General features: G+C 35.1%; 1 protein-coding gene across 11 annotated transcripts in view; it reads left to right on the top strand.

The window, feature by feature from the left end:
- Window positions 1-22,450, top strand: part of MYO3B (myosin IIIB) — a 173,196-nt gene that overhangs the window by 40,772 nt on the left and 109,974 nt on the right. For all 11 annotated transcript variants that reach the window (XR_014947949.1, XM_085552467.1, XM_085552466.1 and 8 more), the window contains one exon: window positions 18,881-18,946. Coding sequence is in view for 10 of the 11 variants with exons in the window: in XM_085552467.1 (XP_085408593.1) it covers window positions 18,881-18,946 (66 nt within the window). In the remaining variant the exon portion in view is untranslated. The remainder of the gene's footprint in view (window positions 1-18,880; window positions 18,947-22,450) is intronic.

Here is a 22,450-nt window from a genome sequence, read left to right as displayed (position 1 = left end):
TCATGTGGAGGCTTTATTTTCTATATATAGCTTTTCTCTTTCTGTATTTGCTGTTGCATCTCTGTACGACATAATCATTTTATCTCAGTTTTGCTATTTTGGTGAAATAAATAATGGGTACATTTACTAAATAAAGGGAGCTGGGATTGTTCAGCCTGGAAAAGAGAAGGCTCAGGGGAGACCTTATTGCTCTCTATGACTTCCTGAAGGGAGGTTGTAGAGGGCTGGGGGTTGGCCTCTTCTCTTGTGTAATCAGTGATAGAACTAGAGGGAATGGTTTCAAGCTGCGCCAGTGGAGATTCATGCTGGACGTTAGGAAATATTACTTTTTGGAAAGGGTGGTCAGGAATTTGGAATTCACTGCCCAGGGAAGTGGTGGAGTCACCGACCATGGGGGTGTTCAAGAAATGTTTGGATGTTGTGTTGAGGGATATGATTTAGCTGGGAAATATTAGTGATGGTTGGACTGGATGATCTTCTAGGTCTTTTCCAACCTTGATAATTCTGTGGTTCTGTGATTTTTGTGAAAAGGGGGTTTCACCATGCTTTGTGTTTTACGAGCTATTGCTATACTTTACTATTGGTAACTATGTATATGATCTAGTTAAGATAACACTGTGGTAAGTGGTACATGGCATAAGGTCCTAGAGTATGGGAAACAGAGGTTCTTTCCTGGTAGCTGTATGAGTAAATACAACCAAAAGATATTTTCTTCTCTCACTGTGATTTGATAGCTTAGAAGGTAATTTATTACATCGCACCTAAACTGTCAAAATTGTTCAATCCAAAATCCTCTAAGCTTGGGGATCTGGCACCTTTTCCTTTTCCGCTTTCATAGTGTCTGAAGCTGTACATGCAAATGTTATGTTTATTGATCATTTCAGTCAGTATCCCAGAGTGGGTTTCTCATCTGCTATAACAAACAGCAGCAAGAAAGTCTACAGTTTAGGTCTATCTTATTTGAAGAATTCCCTCCTTTTTATTTGTGTGTGCTACTCTCCAGCTCTATTTGGTAAACTGGCGGCTTTAAAATAGGAAGGGGTAGTCTGATTCCTATTTACTCTCTCCACATGACTTAGTGCTGTTGTAAGATCCAAACAAAAGAGAAGGAACCTTGATATTTTTTGTTTATTTTGCCAACTATAAGTCCTTGTCTCTCAGCTTCTTGCCCAAGATCTTTTCTGCATCATAATTTTGATCTGAGGTGCTCAGCCCTAGTTTTTGGCTCAGTGACACTGCAGTTAGACTCTGGACTCAGTGAGTTTAAGTGAGGCAAACAGTTGTTGAACCTTCAGAGGCATTTGTGCTGTGCCTAGGATATCTTCTGGCTTAAAATTGCTCTGCTGCAATCAACCAGCTTATATTAAGGGGGAAGAGTTGCAGAATGTACGTACAACCTGAACAGACTTTGTCTGAGTGTTAGTAACTAGTAGTCCCTGCCTCCTCATGGTCTGGAGGGCATCTGTCAGAACTCACACTACAATAAGCCTGAGCTTATTGTACCTCCAGCAAAGGTTTAAATCAGGCCATAAGTCTGCATATCTACAGAGATGGGGGAAGGGCTGGCTCATGTGATTACCAGAAGTTCATGAGCAGTGATAACCCTGCTCTCAAGTGAATTATGGAGCTTACCTCACCTCTTGGATACAGTGGGAATGGAGAACTGGTTCAGTTTGGCTTTGCATTCATTTCTTGTGTATTTTAAACTGGAACTACTATCTGTGTGCAGTTTGAAGTGGGTAACAAAAGTGCCCTGATGACATAAGAGTACTGAACATTGTCCTAGATGAGACACACATACACTGTTTCTTATGTCTAGAACCCTGTCTTGCAACTACCAGAAACTTATTTGAGCAGAGCAATAAAAAAGTTTCATTAAGTCTTTCATAAGAAAATATTAGAGATTTAATTTATCAAAATAATAATAATAATAATTTGCACTTCAGAGAGGTTAACATTCAGAGTTTACTCTGTATCTCTGTTCAGGCATGAGACACAGGTTTCTTCACTGTGCTCCACTTCACCAAATATCTGATTATTACTTCAGTGTAGGAGATGCTGAATGAAGAGCAGCTCTGAAAATACTGCATTTTATTTTTTAAGATATGAAGTTTTAATGTTGTACGCTGAGCTGTTGTCTGGGTACTTACACATTTTCCTATTTCTTGTTCCTACAAAGACCACAATGCCTGAAATAAATATCTGATAGCAAGGAAATGAAAATTTAACATCAGTTATATCTTAAGTGAGAAATTTCATTAGAGACTAGTCTTTTGGACCTAAATTTTGTTTGCATAAATGTGAATTTGAAAGAAAAAGGTATACTTATTGACTGATGTAAACTTTAGAAATTTACAATTTTAGATACATTTCTCATTCATTCTATTATACGAATGTGCATTGCTTTAGGAGCAGTTGTGACACCACATGCATGAGACTTATTCTTAAAACTGCTGATAAGGAAACATTATAGCAAATGTTAATGTTCTGTTTTGCAGTGATACACATATTATCCCTCATCAAAATGAATTCTTGGATCTAAATCATAAATCTCCTGAAAAGGGACCTCCAGTGCCTACAGATAAGAGATAAATCATACTGAGAAGACACTGAACCATGAAACAATTCTGTTAACATGTCATCTGTCTAGAAATATATTCTCAAATCTCCAACAGAAGGGTCTAAATTATGAAGGGAAGGTGGCTGAGCAAAGTTAGTAATTTGGGATTTGACACTTTTAGCCTATTCCATCTGCTGCCATTACTTAGGTGTGTCTGTTTTGGCAAAATATTACAGAGTCCGTCAAATATCACTAGGCCCCGGCTTTTTAAAGTAAAATAGACCCATAAATATTTCAAATCATGCTATCTTGTGAGAAGTATTACATCATACCAATACTATCACATAAGGTAGAAGCAATTTGAAATTTTCCAAAGAAAAATAATGGACATGAAATGTAATGTGGCAAAGAGGAAATACATACTGTACACTGTACTCTGGAAAGGGTGGTTATATATACCAGTGCAAAATGAGGATTTTGGACCATTTTGCAAATATTCTATATTTTGGGTAATATAACTGGATAATATCAGAAAATATTTGTGTCAGGGTTGAATTGAGTGATGAGTGGCTGGTAGTAGTGTTATCTTCATTATATTATCTATGCCTAAAAAGCAGAGAGAGTTGTTTTTGTCCAAGATTTTATCAAACTTATAGATAAATATTCCTTCAAGTCTAGCAATAGGTCTAAAAAAATTCACTTAACAGACATCAGAGCAAAGTGAGGTCTGTTCCCCATTACCTTGTATCATCTTAATATTTTTGAAAAGGTAGTAAAATATAATAAATATTTTCTGTGTACTACATGAGATAGTGGAAAATCAGCTCCAGAATTAAACTAGCTTTATGCAGTTTCCCTCCTCTATTTCTGAAGCTATTTATTTAACACACAAACAGTAATGTAGTTGTATGTGTCATCTCACTGATTGTCTTTCTATTCCTATTCATAAATTATATACAAATGGAACTTGATTTTGCAGATGCTTTTTTTTTGTTCAGATGTATTGTAGCTACTGTGATTTAATGTAGCAGGTGGCTGACCACTGCACAGTCATTTACTTGCTTCTCTCCCTCCCACTGGGATGGGAGGAGAGAATCAAAATGAAAAAATACTGAGTAGAATTTGTGTGTTGAGATAAAGCTATTTACTAAGATGGAGAAAAGGAAAGGGAGAATAATTATGATGAATATATACAACAAGTGATGCACGAGCACTTGCTCAGCACCTGTTGACTGATGCTCTGCTACCCTGCCAAGCAGCAGGAGAGAGAGAGAGAGAGAGAGAGATGAACTCTCATCTCCTTCAAAACTCTCCTGCCACATGTTGTCATATTGTATGAAGTAGCCCTTTGGCCAACTGAAGTCAGCTGTCCCGATTCTGTCCCCTCCCAGCCCTTCATTACTGTTAGCTGAGTAAGGGGAATGTCCTTAGCTCCATACAACACTGCTAAGCAACAGCTATAAACATTGGTGTGTTATCAACGTTATTTTTTTTCTTACAACCAAAACACAGTGTCAAAGAAGACACTTAAGAAAACAATCCCCTCCCAGCTGAAACTGAGGTGATAATTCTTGCTCTGTGGCTTGTTGAATAGTTTGTGTTGTAAGCATTCTCTGTTTCAGCTGTTAGAGAGGACTTGGCCTGCATAGTAGTTGATGTTTTGTGACTGGTAAAGAGGTTCTCCTCTGACTGTCTTTCTGGTGAATACAGGCAATTACAAGTAGAAGGGTGTTGTCTTTATATTCTTCAGCGCTCATTTAGAACGAGCCATTTCAGCAAATGTTCCTGCTGTTGTATTTGTTCCTAGAACATTCATGGGAATTACAGAAGAACTAAATCATATGTACTGTTTCATTGAGAAATGCAAATGAACAATCATGAAAATAAACATGCTCAGCCCTCAGCTGTTTTTTGAGCAAACAAGAGAAAAATCACCTCTGGTATTCTGTTCTATTCTCAGTGCTGCACTCTAACCCTCCCAGAGCTGTAGGTAGAAGCTGAAAAGCCTAGCAGATGTTTTTAGTGACTCCATATGCTGTTCATTTCATGCATTAAATGCACATAAACTGCTTTAGTCAACCAGTTTCTAAGGTAAATTACTACTTTTCAAAATCCATTGCATAAGTAATAGCAGACGGCTAAGATATAGTAAGTGCCATTTTGTTTTGCTCTAGTGGAAAATTTCATGCTGACAAGGTCAAGCCCTGCAGTCTGAGTGCAGTCAAGTGATGAAAGGCACATCCAGCACAAGGAGAGGTGGTAGATGGCCATCACCTAACTGTTGTCTCATTTAGGAGAAGTGAGAATATCAAATGTGGCTTACTTGGATTTATGAGGTAGAACTAGTTACAAAACTTTGCTTCAATTGCATAAATAAAAAATACATTGTTTTTCACATGTTTTTAAAACTTCTCTTAATTCCTTGAGAATTTATATGGACAAACATAGTATGTACGTAGCAGATAGCAGCGCTGCATATGGTATTTCTGGGGAAGTAATACTGTGAAGACAAGATATTACTCCAACATACAATGATTACTGGTTTTAAGGATGTTCTTGCTATGGTGCATGGCAAACTAGAGGTTGTAACAAAGGAAGTCTGGCCTGGATTAAGTATTTATTTATTTATTTTTAGTCCAGTGAAATACTTGTGCTCTGCATTTAAAATGAGTTTGAAGACAGTGAGGAAATCAGTCAGTTATGAATAGTTAACAGCCAATTTTCCACTATTCAGCCAAGAGAACAGCTTCCTTCCAGGTAGATAATTCACATGTAACATTGCTTTGTAGTAAAACATTTACTGTTCAGTTATTTTTATATGATTGATTAATATACTTTGTTATGGAAATAAATTCTTAGGCTAAAAATAGAGATAATCTAGGACTCATTGCTCAGTAAAGAACAAAGTAGCTTCAATTTCGACATATAAATCTGCATCATTACTAGAGGTTGCTGAGATGCTGCTGATGCCTTATTAGATAAGGTTTAGATAGATTACCTGCAGCACTAAACAGTTTACTGAGAACAGAAAATGGGCTTTCAATTCAGGCTAGAAATGAAACATCACAATTATGTGAGATGTTCTGTAACCTTGGAAACAATTGAGAGCAGTGACATCAGCAACAATTATGTGCAATTTTTGTCTTTAGTTTATCTCCAAGGTAACCAGAGCAGATTTCCCTGCTTGAAATTTTAAGAACGTCTTCTCTCAGTATTAAGTGAGCATGCATGAAGCAGACTCTTTAGAGTCCGTTGAGTCTGTTAAAATTGCATTACGCTCCCCTTTCAAAATGGCCATCAGGATTTAAATAGTGTAAACTCAAATCATTGCCTTCCACCCCATCTCCTTTGAAACAGCTGCAAATGAAGCCTTTATTAGTGTGTTAAATTCTCTGAATAATAGAAAGAAGGATAACATTGAATTCCTGCTGCTGAGAACAAATACCAAGTGTTGCGACTTGTACACAGAGCCTACAGATTGCCTTACATTGTTTTGAGGGGTCATATTCATCCACAGTTGAGAACAGATGATGTTCTGACACAAAACTTCCTCTAGGTAGGTTTGCATTACAACCTAGGTTCACAAGACGCTTGTAGTCATTGCTGCTTGTTGAACAGCCTAGCATGACTTTCAGTTTCATGCTTACTTCAGAGAGGATGTTTTTTTCTGCACTGCACCTTGCAGAATATAACATTAGAATTAAAATGTTGTGGTATAGAGAGTTACTGTACCAATTATAATTATGGTAAGATGGGGAAGCAAGTTTGGAGCCATAATGCTAATGATGTTCAGGCAACATCTCATCCTTATGCCATTCAGTTTTAGAGAGAAGCATTTTAATAGTAAGAATTGGTAATCTTAATCAGTCATTCATGGAGGCAAAAGGATAAACTGCGAAGAGGTTGCCTTTCAGGTTTTAGTTTAATACTGGAGCAGAATCAAAGATTAAATCCACATCAAACAGCAGTTTAGGAGTATATGCGTAGACTTGTCTATTTTACCTGTAATGTTTCATAGAATCACAGAATGGTTTGTGTTTGTGTCCTCCAGACCAGGTTGCTCAGTGCCCCATCCAGCCTTGCCTTGAGTGCTTCCTGGGAGGGGGCATCCACAGCCCCATTGGGTAACCTGTTCCAGTGTTTCACCATCCTCACAGTAAAGCGTTTCTTCCTGATATCTTGTCTAAATCTACCCAGTTCTAGTTCAAAACTGTTTCCTCCCTGGTTTTCCTTCACTTACTGAAAGGCTACTCTCTTCTCCAGGCTGAAGAGCCCCAGCTTTCTAAGACTGTCCTCAAAGTAGAGGTGCTTCAGTCTTCTCATCACCTTTTGGCCCTCCTCTGGACCTGCTCCAACAACTCCATGTCTTTATTGTTTTGGGGGCTCCAAAATTGGTTGTAGTACTCCAGGTGGAGTCGCACAAGAGCAGAGTAGTGTTGCAAAATCAACTCCTAGACCTACTGGCCAGAGTTCTCTTGATGCAGCCCAGAAGTCTGGGCTGCAAGCACGCTTTGCTGGTTCACACTGAATCTTTCATCAATCAACAAATCCCAAATACAAATACTTCTCAGGGCTGCTCTCAAGCCATTCTCCACCCAATGTGTGTCTCTATTTCCTTGTTTTAATGTTTATTTTTTTATAAATGTTTTTATACACATTTATTCTTTCTTTGCTGTGCACAAAGCTTGTTTTCTCGTGAGTTATTTTGTATTCAGCTTATGATTTTGAAATGCCATCAGTATACAAGCAATATGCCATACCTGTGACTTAGAGATACCAGCTAGAACTTATTGTTTCAAGGAAGGTAATACAATTCTGTTAGTGTTTTGAGTGCAATCCTGAAGAAGTGGAACTACATTTCAGACCATTAGCCAATGGTTAATGTTGGAATTTGTTAGCTGACATTGTTTATAATGATTAAAAATATTGAATTAGATTTTTGCTTGAAAAAAGATAATCTTTCACATACTTTAGTATTACAGAGAGAATAAGACACCTCACACGTTTCACAGTACCACAGCCTTTCAAAGGATATAATTGAAAAACAGATGCCTTCCTCAGAAATAGAATATTGATGTTCATATTTGTAAAGGAATTAATTCATTAATGATAGAAGGAAAAGAAAATGGAAGCCAAACTTTTTAGATGCTAGTGAGAGTCTAACATGGTTGTAATTATCTTTAGGACTGTAACAAATGTGTAATTGTTGTTTTATTTTTGTAGTAAATATTTTCCAGAAACATGCAATAACAAATAATCTCACTGTCTGCAGACACATTTGGTGAAAATGAGCTGTGCCTTGAAAGGTATTGATTTGCTTGTTACAGTTTTCAGTTTGATTAATGTTAAAATTCCAAGGAGTATATTTAATCATTAGTCATGATTAGTACGGTAATAAGGCATTAAGCATACCTACACATTTACTATTAACAATTAATGTCTTTTATTTCTTTCCTATCACAGGTGAAATCATAAGTTAGAACTCATAAAAATTTTAAGGAAATATTTATTGAAGTAGACACTGGTTATAAATCTTGATAACTGGTATTTAGATAGTTAATAATGATTTCTGTGGATTTATTTTATGCTAATGAAAGGCCATTCAGATTATAGTTGTGTTGCAGCTTTTTCTTCTAGGAGCTGCAAGCGTTCAGCACAGTTGTGAGGCTTAGAATAACTCCAAGGTGAGACTTCAAGTATTGCATTCTGAGCAGAGGGACCACATTCTACATATAAACTGATATGTAGTCAGGCTAAATGACTGTTGAATGCTGGCTTTACAAAGGTCAAAGTAGTATTGTGCTTTTTTTTAAAAAAAAAAAACAAAACCAAAACAAAACCAACAGGCAGAAAAAGGAGAAAAATAAAAATGGAAAGAGGTGGTAAATAATGGCATAGTGAGTTAGTTTGTTTGCCTGGTCCTGTGATATCAACAGTAATTACGTGGATATAATTGGTTGACAGTAAATTCCCAGTGTGAATATACCCAACTGCAAAAGACTTGGGCAACCTCAACTGAAATCGTTGCTGCATTTGCTTTAAGCAGCGGATTGGACTAGAGACCTCATTACGTCCTTTCTGACTGACATTAGTCTGTGTTGTGTTAGAAAGATTTACTTCATATATAGGGAGAAATCTGAGAGTAGTATAATTCCTTTATTTGTTAGGCCTGAATGAGACCAACGTTGGACCAATTTTTCTGGTGTTGTTAATTACCCTTCAAAAATAATATTAAGGACATGATGAAAAAAAAAGACTCTCTGAGAAGAAAGGTTGGCACAAATGATCAAAACCAAGTGAAATTTTCAGGAAAGTTGGGATTATTCTTGATGAGAATTCTTATATTTGTAATATTGAAAGAATGTATATAGCTATATTGGAAAAAAAATTATAACAAATCTAAGGGAATGTCAAAGGCAACTTGAACATAGCTCTTGTTTTCTCTAGGGTAGAGATATTTAAATTTGTTATTTTAACGTACTTAGCAAATGATTGATGAGATCCAATGACTGAAAGCTATGTTAAGAAAGATTTAAATGGAAAATGTAGCAGTTTATTTATGGTAGTATTTAGTAAGGGTGAAGATTCTGATGAACAAACTGACTTTCCTTTTCTTGTGTTCATAAAACTGAGGTGAAACATGTTTGCTCACAAAATACTCTTCTTCAGTCACACTATTGGATTTGATGCATAAAATATTACATGTACCACTTGATATAAATTAAGTTACACACGGTGATACTGATCTAGTTTGACCTTGGAACCTAAAGTCAGTGTAAGTATAGCTGGGAGTGCAGATAATGTATGTAGGAGAGAACTAATAACCTTAGCTAGGCTGTTAGGCAAAAACTCCAATACCATCTTAAACATTTCTTGAAGGGAGGACACGGTGCAGTCTTCTCTAGCATAATTGGAGGTATTATCTTAGATAGTAGCTGGAAAATCAGGAAATTGGGTGTATGGCATAGGGGAGAAATAAAACATATCTGTGGGAGAACTTGTTTAGAAGTGACGCTTGTGCATTTGGAAGGGCAGAGCTTATATCTTAAATATATTTTTCCTCTGGGAAAACCTTGCTTTAGTTGTCTTGAGGGGGGCAGGAACAACTTTCCTCTTGAGAAAGCTGATTCCTGTGCTTTGGCATCCAGTAGTGCAGTCTCTGAGACTGTTAGGTAAAAATAGTTGTAACATCTTATATCTTTCTACCTGTCTGACTAAAGTTGTTTGACTTCATGTGGTTTAATTTTGTTAAATTAGTCAAAATGCATTATCTAGGTTTCTTCATTCACAGTTTAGATTATATCAGATTCCCTTTTATCAGGCTATTCACATAATAGACAAAGTGCTGGGTGAGGATGTTCTGAATTACAAGAAGGTAGCTTCATTGTGCAAGCTGATGAACCATGATCTGTTTCTAGCATGCAAATGTGTCAGACTTACAGGCAGCTTGAAGTGTCTATGGAAACAAAAAGAACACAAACCACCCTACACTGATAGAGAAACAGAGGTCTTACTTGATGCAAGTGTAATTTTCTTCTATGTTTAACCACTCTAGATATTTTAAAATGTAGTGCTGATGTCGTGTTAACGCATATATAATTAACTTTTAGTTTCTCATTATAATTGCTGTATTTCTACTATTTTACAAAATATTTTTCTTTCCCAGCTGAGTTATTTAAAAGTTGTTTAAAAGCTTTATTTAGTTATTTAAAATATCTTCTAACATTTGGATATTCAAGCCCTGCAGAATTTTGTATGACTCTTTTTAAAACTCCAGGTGTAGGTAATGCTCGCTTAACTCAAATATGCTGTCATGCTCTTTGTTAGAGCTCTCTTTGGAGAAATCAGAATGTCGGATCTCAACAGCTGCGTCAGAACTCTGCACTCCAGAAAAAGCAGGGAAGACATGATAATGCATAGTTTTACTGCTGTTAAATGTCTATAAGGACACAAATAGTATGCCTGATTCTAGATACCATCAGAGTTTATTTGGAACATAAATACAGGATGTTTTCCTATATTTTACGTTTAAAATGCTGCTATAATTCAGATTATTAATTGGTGTGTTAATATCTACTATAGAAAAAGACAGGTAAAACGTATTTTTTGTTTCCTCAGCACTTAATGCTGTTGTATTCTATGCACTGTTTATATAAAGGCCTTCACTGATACCCTGAGAAGATGAAATCCTTTCCCAGCTAAAGTCAAAGACAAAAATCTAACTTTATTTAGGACACTCAAATTTCTTATGAAGTTTGTCTTCTGTGGTTTAAAGAACGTGCTTATCTCATACCTGATTCTTTTTTTTTTTAATATTTCTCCTGTCCATTCCTCCGCTATCAGCTACTTTGCAGTTTTTGCCCTTTCCCAGCGTACTGCAGTCTGTTATGTAGTAATGTCTTGTGGCAGCCACAGAAGTGACACTTCTCAAAACACGTGCTTTTAAAAGGTCTGTATTATTTTTCTGTTTACTAGATTACATCCTTTGCTATTTTCTCATTTAATCTGCCTCTGACAAATGCCAGTTTTCTCTTAATCAATACACATCATTGTATTGATTTACATCAGCTCTTTTCTGTCTTCCAACCCTGTTTTTACTATACTGCTTTATATATTATAATTAACTTTCTTCTAAACTTTCCTAGTTATGTTCTCTTTGGTCCACTAGAAAGGTGGTGCTTGTTTGTTTTCACTCCGGTTGTAATCTACCATGATTCCTGTCATATAGTGTTTTTTAAAACCAGACTAAAATTTCAAGTGTTTTGAAAGAAAGTTTAATGGAAGAAGGATTAGGACAGGAAACAAATTCCATTGTGTCTTTGTGATCATGTAGTCAGTTGCTTTAGAGTCTTCATAATATCCCTCATAAAGTTCTATCAGAAAAATGCCACCATCAACTAATATATTCCTTCAGTAAATATTCAGTTATGAACCAGGAAGGTAGGACTATCAGAATAATATTTGTTCTTACAATGCTATGAGCTGGGCTAAACTAAAAACAGTAAGTTCTGAGTAAAAAAAAAAATAATAAATATATATATATTCAATATATACACACACACACATATGTGTATTTTGAATAAAGAATAATCTTTGTTTCCAATTGAAAATACAGACTGCTTTTTTTATCAACCACTATTGAATTCTGTGTTCCATGCTGGCTGTATCAATCATATGGTAATAAACTTATATGACCCCATAAACTCTTATGGGGTCACTGTTGTACTTATTTTTATTTCTGTGGATCTTCAACTAAAAGATTCCTCTCTCTGTGAAATAGAAGGATAAGAATGCTTGTGTCTTTGAAAATAAGAGTTATAATAATAAAACAAACTAGAGAAAAGTAAAGAAGAAACACAAGAAGCAAAAAAAATTTGCCCAGTATATCATAGAAGATTACTGGCAGAGGCAGAAAATCTTATTTACTGATCCCTCATTCAGAATCTGAATGCTTTATTGGGATGAAAGTTAGTCTTTGGTTTGGTATTTTTGGGGCTGTAAAATCACAGAAGAGAAATTACCCTGGGGAAGGCTGATCTTACTTCTCTTTTATAACACCATTGCCAGTTTATCCTCAACTGTTTCTTGCTTTCTCTGCTTGTACTTTCCTGTTGTCATATCTCAGTGGTCTCTTATTAACTGTTTGTCTGAAATTATCAAAGACTTCTGCTCACATTAGTCTTCTGTCTGTTTTCCTCCATTTCTTAAAACAATTTTTAATGTCCACGTTAGTTTTCCTCTTGTTGAGCTAAATTTTAGACTACTTTCCAAGAACAGATATGCTCCATTGGGCAGCACCCTCACACATGAAGTATATATAAGGCCTAGTGAAATAATTGGTATACAGTGGGAGTTTGAAACATGTACAGTTGAATTGCAGTTAGAAATGTACCTATGTGATTTTCACTTTCAGATTTTAAGATACTTTATTTTCTCAGACAGCACCATAAATATACCATGTAATTGCAGTGTTTTACTGTTCCAACTACAAAATTGTAGTGTCTAGACAACACTATATGTGTTTCAGCCAGGCAAAGAAGCACTGTTGTCCCATTTTATTTCTTTGGCAACTTACATTTCTCCTCCATTTCAGATTCACAGAGCCACGGTTTTAATAGAAAAGCAAAATACTAAATTGCAGTTAAGATGTGAATGGATTATAAATAAAAATCTCTATTGTTATTTCCTTTGTTTCAATTGCTGTTAATTTGCTAGTGCCTCCTTAGCTCTCTGAAACTTCTGTGAGTAACTGAGATGATAAAGCATAATTATAATTCAGTTATGCTGTCTGTTTTGAAGCTTGACCATTGGAATGCAAAACTGAGTGGATTCACCTCCATCCAAAAGTATTTCTGAAATAAAATACTTGTTTCTGTCTCACTGAAGCCAGAAAATGAATCTCAAAACTGAAGAGTAAATGACAGGAATAAATGATGCCTTGTCAAGTCCTAAAAAAGGCTAATGAAAGTGCAGCTGCCAAATCTGACTGAAATCAGTGGCCTGTGAATTGCAATGTTCAAGGGAAAAAGTCAAAGATAATCCAGATGTTCCCAAGCAGAACAGTTTGCAATACTTTTTCATCCATTTTCTTTCTGTCTGTATAAGCTAAAAGAACATCCATAATTGAGATTTTTTTAAAATGCGCTTTCTGAAGGTTATAATTTGACCTTCAAAATGATTTAATGTGCCCAGCACATTATTTATTTCTGTACTCATTATTTTAAAGGTGACTTGTTTCAAGCACAGGATTTTTCTTGTGAAGGAGGTTTCTTAGAATGTTTCTTTTGACAGGCTCTTTTATATCCCTCCTGAAGTGCTTTTCTTTTGGCAATGCGTAAAATGAATCAAAAAGAGATTTGTGCATAATTCTGAAACTGGCTACTTTTTACTTTTGTTTGTTTGATTTTGTTTTGCTCATTACATTGGTTGTCAAAATATTCTAAGCTGGAGAATTGCGAACAAACGTTCAGTTAAATCTGTTTTAGAGAGATTTGATATTTTGTTCATTTTTGGATTTACATTTGTTTTAGAGCTGCACCTGCACATTGTTAGTCCACTTGTTTACTTATAGGCAGCAAAATAAATAGTCATATAACATACATAATAACATACATAATAACATACGTAAAAGGGGGACGGAGTGGATTTGCATGTCATAGTGTGCAGAGGCATCATTCTTTTCTGAGAAAGAATGGAAACAGGTACTCAATTTATATTTTTTCTGGATTGGGACCCTTCATTACAAAAAAAAAAGTTTTTAAAGTGTGTGGTTACTTTAGAGCCTGTCAAACAATTAGGATTTACACTCTTAGCTATTTGTCAGTTTTACTTTCAACTCAATACAATTTTTTTTTTAGCCTTTAAATGCAGTCCAGGCTTTTGCATTATGGACAATCTCTGAAATATACAGAGCACTCATTCCAGTGTGAAAACATCAAATATAACTTTCTCTGTATTTAATAGACAGCAAAGTGTTTTTTTTGTTTGTTTGTTTTCTTTTTAGTTTCTTGTTTTTTTTTAGCAAGGAGATCATTTATTACAGCAACGAGAAAGTAGTGGTATGTATTTTGCTTCCTCTTTCCTGTTTTCTTGGTAGTTTTGATGTTTCCAAGGTAGGCCTTGATCTTGGTTTAATGCAGCATATCTTTGTTATTATTAAGGCACTTTCACTTTATTTCAGAAAATATGCCTTTATTCCAGTAGATTATCTGTGAAGTCTTGTTGATGAAAGTTTTAAACTAGATACTTACATGAAGAAAACATTCCTTTCAAGAAAAGGAAGATAACAGGTGGAGTAGAAAAGGAGAAACTATTCAGAAATGAATCGGTTGTGAGTGAGAAGGTTGCTGGAGAGCAGATTTATCAGGAACAAGCCTTTTCTCCTTTCTCCCTTCTTCCCCCTTCTTTTGAAAGAATAATTTCAAAGGCTTGCCTTCAAAAACACAGAGCATTTTGTGCTGATTCTCCAGTCCTGGAGGCATCTAAACTACAGTTTCAGTTAATCTTACAGAGATTAAACCATACCCTGCATCCTACTGAGTAAACACTGGCAAAATATAATAGTGAAATTCAATCAAACCTGAGTAGACTTTAATAGGAGGCAGATGAATGGAAGAGTGTTTAGGATATGAATTTTGGAAATGGAATTTCCAAAAATATCCAATGGAATATGGAAAATTCATATTCATTTGAATGGTCTGTAGACTGGGAGATCCTCTGAGTCCCGCTGAAGGATCCTTTTGTTATTTTCAGTGGGTTACCCAAGATGGGGATGCTATAAAGAGATGCAACTTTAAACTTATATGAGAATTTGCTGGGCAACAATTGATGTCAAATATTCAATTACCTAAATACAAACCACTTTTTATATGTTACCTAAAAATACAAACCACTTTTTATATGTAAACTTTTATAAGGAAATCTCATTATTGCACGTGGTTCACTTTCTGCTTTTTATATGGTTATTTCATGTAGCATTTGAAAATAGGCATAGATGGTTGAATTTCATTTAAATTCTGTCTACATGTATTGTAGGTGCCTGTCAACAGAATTATTATTTCTGGTTGCTCTGTTTCAGTCAGCTAAAAAATACAATCACAGCGTGCATATATGGGGCTGTGGCTGACAAAGCCTGTTTATGGTGACAGATGTTGGTGACATCTTCTAATTTCTCCATTAGAAACAGTATTGTAGGCTGATGATGCAATCTGGCCATTGGAGACTCTATATTTATATGGCTAAGTTTACTAAAGTAGCTTAAAAAGTAGTGGGTGTGTTTTCAATTTTTAGTTTAGAATTTTTAGATGTCTTTTAAGATGAAAATATTTATTGTCTATTTGCTAGTAACAGTCTAGTATCTATGATCTGTAATTAGGTTCATGGCTTACCATAAAGGATGAATGGCGCTTACTGAACTGCATCATTGTCCTTATTGTGGTAAAATGACTGATTTTGTTTTACCAGCTGTGACTTTGGAAGCAAGCTGAATGACAGGGAACATGTGAAGTCCAGCTGATTAACATATTTACAGCACTCAACTGTATGTGCGTCATTCAGAATTCAGCAGCAGGTCTTGCTTGATAAGCTTGCTCTTGTTTTCATGTTCTAAGAAACACTGTGCTTCTGCTTGAGGTCTGTTGTACAGGCAGAGTCTTGAGTCCTTACTGAACCAAAACTCCCTGTGAAAATGGCATCACTATTGCCATGGAAGGCACTGAATATGAGGGTCGACCAACTCCTCACAAGAGCACTGCAGCTGCCTGAGGAAACAGAACATGTAGTTCTATGGTTGATTACTTGTCTTGTATCAAGTGAGAGCATTTTCAAAAGACAAGCCCAATTATACCCACTTCTTGAAATAATGTATCTGCTTCTCCCACTAATATATCTATTTATCCCAATTTCCATCACTTGGAGTAGAAAATAAGTCTGTTGTCCTTTAACTAACCATATACGTGGCCAAGGTGATCGAAAGGTTGTATGCAGATTGTTATGTTTTTGTATGCAGAGGGTAAAATAATTTGTCAGGAAGTTAGCAAGAAGCAGATTTTAGTCAATCTTTGTGTTCTGAGTATCACAGAAGCTTCCTAGATGTTGGTAAATTTCGGTGATGTCAGAAAGTAACAAATAATCTTAGTTTGACCTTTGATGAGCCACAGTGATGAAACAAGTGTTGCGTTTCTCTGCAGTTTGGCATCTGATAATATTGAGTCATTTTACTTTTCCCCTTTTAAGTGATACAAATTGCAGATGTTTTAATGGATTATTAATTTCAAACTTCAAAGGATTTAGTGTGCTCACAAAAAAGGCTTGAGTATTTGAATAGAGGGTTGCGCTTGCATACCTGGCCTAAAATTTGGATTTGAATGATATGATGGAGTGCACGCAGGAGGTGCCATTGAAGTGCTGATGTTTTCAGCCATCACCATGAAAGACATTCTAGTGTCTTAGATAAATAAATTGTAGGGAAGTTTAAATGACTGTCATGCTCCTTTCTGGAAATTATTTATGGTTACAGTGCCAGAATAGGGTGACCACTATGTACTTGTATTTCAGTAGTGTTTTTCAAAGCTTACCTATATGCTTTACAGATTAGCTTTAGGAATTAATGTTCTGGACATGTTTGTCAGTGATTTTAGAACAGAATACTACCAATTCTATGATTTTACTGTGAAAACACAAAGAACAACATAGGATCTTCTGTCAACAACACAAAAGCATCAAGCTCAGGAAAACATCTTAGAGTTACAGAATTCATGGTCAACTGTGTGGCAAAAACTCAGGATTTGGCACAAGGCATACTTTTCCATATCTGAGACAGTGTCTAGTGAATGCTTAGTGATTGGACATAATACTGGACATAGTATGTTCTGTGTGATTAAAAACATTACTTCCACCATTAGTCATTAACTTGTAAATGAGTAAATACATTTCCTGTATGACATCTGCTCAGCTGGTCTGTTCTTCCATGATGAAATTCCACTTAGTTCCATCATAATATCTGCAAATAATTTAAGTACCTATGCAGTGTATTTCCTTTTTTGAAGAAGTCCTTTGCAACACTATGAATAGTGTCTCCAAACACTGTTTCTTGCAAGCACCGTTGTTGCCACCATGGCAAGACTTCAAGAACAGTGTGAATAGAGAATACAAAACTACATGTTTCATGAACAGTAACTGAGCTTTTGCAAAAGCAAATAATTTTGCAGTGAAATTTAGTATTTATGATAAATATTCAGTAGACTGTGTTGGTATCATTCTAAAAAGAAACATGTTGTACTTCTAGGCGATACAATAAAAATTTGCACTTATCAGAATACCAATTATCAGATTTGTTTTCATGTCAGAGTAGTTTTCCTGCAAACTAAACACTGACAACAGACCTGGTGTTTTCCTAGCCAAGAGGCCCTTAAAGCTGTTTGCAGAGGTCATGTATGGGGATTGTGTAAGCTGATAAAAAAAATCTTCATTATAGGATAAGTTTTGCCTTTCTTGTATACAGTTGATTTTTTTTTTTTTCTCTTTGTGTGAGGGCTGCTTTGACATTGATGATTTCCACATGTAGATTTGATAAGGGCTACATATATCCAACATTCAGAATTTCTTCACAAAGAAAATTGTGTTCTTTAAGTCTTCTATAAGAAAACAGAAAAGTAATAACACACTAATTTCAGAAAACATGACAGCCTGCAGTGAAATTTGATGACTGCATTTGTTTTGAGTAGACATTGATGAACAGAAATGGTTCTACTATGACAAACCCACATAGTCTCTTCTTTTTTTAAACTGTTTTATTTAAGATTATTAAAGGTAACTACCTTGAATCAGTTTTTGAAAATTTCAAAACCACTAAGCAGATCAACACTAATTTATGTTGTATTTATGCTGTTCGCCTTTTTTGTATTCTGAGATGTTTCCAAGCAGTGCTTTGCTGTCAGATGTGTCCCTTGTATAAATGAGACAGTTTGTGATACAATCCAGGCTATTAGTGGGTGTTTCTGGTTTTGAATAAACCATATGTGAGTTTTTTGTCACATCAGTAATATGTGATCCATGGAATTGAACCCTCGAATGCGGGGGCAATACTTACTATATGCTAGGTTGCTACCTCTGGGAGGTAATAAAACAGTTTGTAATTCATGGCTACTTCTTGCTATAGGCTGATCCATTCAAATTTAGTCCACTTAAGGTGACCAATAGTCCTTACTATGTATGTTTATGTAATTTAACTGTAATTGTCAGAAAGGAATCATACACCAAGTAACATGGAACCCATCAGAATTTCAGATAATTCTTGTAGAAGAGACAATACTGTGCCAAACATTATTTTAAAAACAGCACCAATTTTTAATAGCATTTACAGCCTGTAGACTCTATCTCCTAAGTAATAAAAACTGTGGAAATCTCACAGTATGTTGCCAACTTGGTACCTCTTATTACGATAGCCATACTTAAAAAGCTCATGGTCAGCATCAGTAATCTGGGGTAAAGTGCTTAAGGAGTGTGATGGCTAGGCTAGTCTTCCGATCTAAGTTGATCCTTACTGAGTAAGGCTGAATTAAAAGAGAAATATTGCAAAGCATACTGTGAGCTATACTGACTTCCAGCTTCAAAGGTATTGACATAAAAGGAGAAGGACATGAAAAGAGCAAAACTGTCAATGAAAAAGCAGCGGCAAGAAGAAATGAACAGGCTTCTGAAGGTCGCTACATTTTCCATCATCTTTTTAGCCCTAGTGGAACCAATATTATTTTTGTTTAAAATCTCTGAGAAAATTATTGTAAACAGTAAGATTCTAAATTCTGAAACTTTGTTTTTCAGAAATCCTCCTCCTACTTTGCTACATCCTGAAAAATGGTGTAGAGGATTCAACCATTTCATTTCACAGTGAGTATTATTTGTTTTAAAACTACCTTATTCCGAAATTCACTGTTTTTCAGATGTTGAAAGCTATTCAGCAGTTCCATCTTCTCATGTAATTTGTTCCACAGCTTCTTCGAATAACTTTGTTGGCTTGCTTCTTGACTTCTTGATAGAGTTGGAGCATGTTTATAAATATAACCGATTTCCTTGATTATTTTGCAGAGGAGCTTTGTGTCAAAGAAAAAAAAGGGTTAGTGAAAATGGCTGCTGGTCAGTTTAAAATAAGAATTTAAAAGACGAGAAAGAAAGAAAGCAGTTGTCTTTTTCCACTTTACTAATATTCAGTAAGTTGTGTACCCAACATGCACATGTACAGGAGTTGTACAAATAGTGTAACATGTGACACAGATGCTACAGATTTTCTAGATGGGATATTATCAAACAATGTTAAGTTTCTACTGATAACTAAATAGACTGAACACTGCTTGCCAATACTGACTTTTCAAGATAGATTTGAAAACCCGTAGATTCCATTTATAATCTGTTGTGTATCAGTGTATTTACAATTTCTTGGGGAGCAGTGCAATATCTGTACTTAACAACCTTTTCAGTCAGTTATGTAATAGTATTTTCCCATTTTAGAGTAAGTCAGGAATAGAAAGATTAGTGCAACTTTTATAAACAACATTAAAACAAAAATTCCAGTTTATTATGCTGATGTTTAAATTGGCCAAGAACATTAGGTAAAATATAATGTTTGGCCTGCAGTAGAAAACCAATTTTATCATTACTGCAGTATGACCCAGGATCTCCTTCAGTGTAAGCAGTGAAAATACATCCCTTTAAAGCAGACTGAGTCAAGTTCTGTTTCCACATAATGCATGTCCTTTTTTACTCATCAGTGTACGCTATAATCTGTGGTGGAATGAGTGGTTAACTACAAAAGTCACTGTGTTGTGAATGAATTCCATTATGTTATAGAAAAATGGTTCTTTTTATTGTATTTATGGACAGTACCCTGTATTCTGGGGAACTCTGGCACCAGTGGGTCTTCCTTTTTAGAAATCTCAACTGAGACTGAGAACAGTATAAAAATTCTTCTCACTAGCAACATCTGCAGGTTTACAAATCAAATTTTTTTACAATAACACACACAATGAAGTAAGGAAGCATACTCATACAGCATCTCTTAACTTGAAGAGATGTAGCAATTGTAATCCAACCACAAATCTTTTAGCTGTTACTGATAATTGGCTCATTTATGTGCATTATTTATGTATTTGATGATGCCTGCCTTGTGACAGCTTAGTTATGATAAATTCAAAGCAATGGTTGTATAAATTCCGCACTGCCTTTTATCCATATGTTGGTACTTTGTCTGATGTTTCTTTCTATCACCCTTGTGATGAGTGGTTAGCTTTAGAATAATTTCATTATCTACCTCCTTCCGGATGGCTAACGTCATTTGCATAACAAGCTTATCTGGTTCAAGTCATGGGCCAGACCTTGTACTGGCAAAAAACAAGCATTCATCTGTTCCTAAGCATATTTCTGACTTCAGTTCTGTTGACAGAATAATTTTATCTATGCCAAGATTGACAAACCTGGTCATTGTAACCTTCCCAACTCCCCTACCCCTGTTGTCATTTCTTGAAATGCCAGAATGTTTTTCACTATCTGAAGAAGCATTTTACTTATGTTTTCTTCTGTGATTTGCAACATGACTGAGCTGGAAGTTTGAGTTTACTTCCATCGTTAACTCTTTAAACTGTTAAAGCAATATATTATTTTTTCAAAAGTTAGGTTTATATGTTTAGGTGTGCTTCTGCTGTTCCAAGGAAGATGTTATTGTGGCAGCATAATTATTTGAGATACATACTTACAAAATCTGAAGGTAGAGCAGGTCAAGGTGGTGAATTTATTTTTGTATTTCCAGTATTGTTGAGCTTGACTCAAGAAGAGGACTGTAATGTGTAAAATGTAATGTAGTTAATAGTTTGTTTTAAAAAATTGAGAAGATGCAACTTCAGCCAAGCCATATTTGGCAGCAACTTGTATATGGTATCTACTGAGATGCATGCAGCATGTTACACAGGTTTAAGTAAAGTTCTGTGTATGCCCATTTATCTGTACTAATGTAATTGTCTGTGAAGAGCTTGGCTGCTCCATTTATAATGTGAGAAATAATTCATTATGTGTTTATTTTTAAATACTTATCAATAGAGATTACCATTTCTATAAGGCTGATTAAATAACCACATTAGTTACTGGAGGATTGGCTCCTACAAATGGTGGACTTTTACCTATGTTCATTTCTGTGTTCAAATAGAATACCATTTTTGAAGAGTACATTCTGTCTATAAATGTTTGAGAAGTAAATTTTTTTATAGCTACAGTGTAGGTATTACTATTCTCTCAAGATTAAAATGTTTACCATCATTTCATACATAAAGTGGTGCAGAATTTATTCATTATATAATATAGACTCAATGAGAAAAGGAATTTTTCAAAAGTCACTAAAATTAGCCTGTGTGCCACAAATAATATTCTCAGCAGTTTTAATCTTGGCTGATCTCTAGGGATAGTTAGAAGAGTTAATATAGTCTTGGAGCAGGAGGATACAATGACCTTTATTTACATTACATCACAAAATGGTAATCTTAATTAAAATGAGCAATGGTATCTCCAGAGACAGACGTTCTCCTTTTAAATTTATTTAACAAATGATGAGTTATTATGGTTCTTTGAATTAGTCTTTCATGTACTGCAAGGACTTCAAAAATTAAGGAATTCAGGAAGTATTAAAGTCACAATGTGAAATTACAGGATTTATGGTCATCATTTATCATCAGAAAGTAAAGTTTATTTCAGCGGTGATATTGTAAATACAATATAAATTTAATTTTCAGTCTCAATATTTTAAATATTTTCACTCATTTTTAAAAAGTCTTACAAACTGCTTTCCATACTGTTGAGTTTACATCAGAGTAATTCAATTAACAAATCATACAGATTTTACAGGTTGTAAGTGCTCTGAATGCATATCATTTTTTTTTTTTTACACAATCTAAGCAGTAGTTTAGTGACATTCTGTTTCTATTACATAAATACAATTTTACTGTTTCTGTCACTGAGAGCACAATATGTGGTTGGCGTAATTCATTAATTTCACGATGTTATAAACACCAAGAGGTTTGCAAATGAGAGAAAGATGCAAATTGCTGTGTTGTAAGGTTGCCCCCACATATGTAAATTTTCCATTTTATTCATGACTATAGACTTTGAGAATCCATATAAAGATTCATTTGAAATGCTGAATTGTAGTACCTGGCAAAAAGAATTCCAATACTTTTGGGTATTACATGAGACATTTTTACACAGATGAATGATTATATATAATGTATACAATTTTTAGCTTTTTAATAAGAGGTCTTAGGAAAAAGCCACAATTTTAAATAGTAGTGAAAAATTCCCATGGAAGTGTGAAGCTCAGACTCATAGTGCTAGATCATACGAATGTCATATCAT

The sequence above is a fragment of the Coturnix japonica genome, chromosome 7 (genome assembly GCF_054131305.1).
Source record: "Coturnix japonica strain WE chromosome 7, WE-NBRP24, whole genome shotgun sequence".
Lineage (NCBI taxonomy): Eukaryota > Metazoa > Chordata > Aves > Galliformes > Phasianidae > Coturnix > Coturnix japonica.
This window is presented reverse-complemented; position numbering and strand designations above follow the sequence as displayed.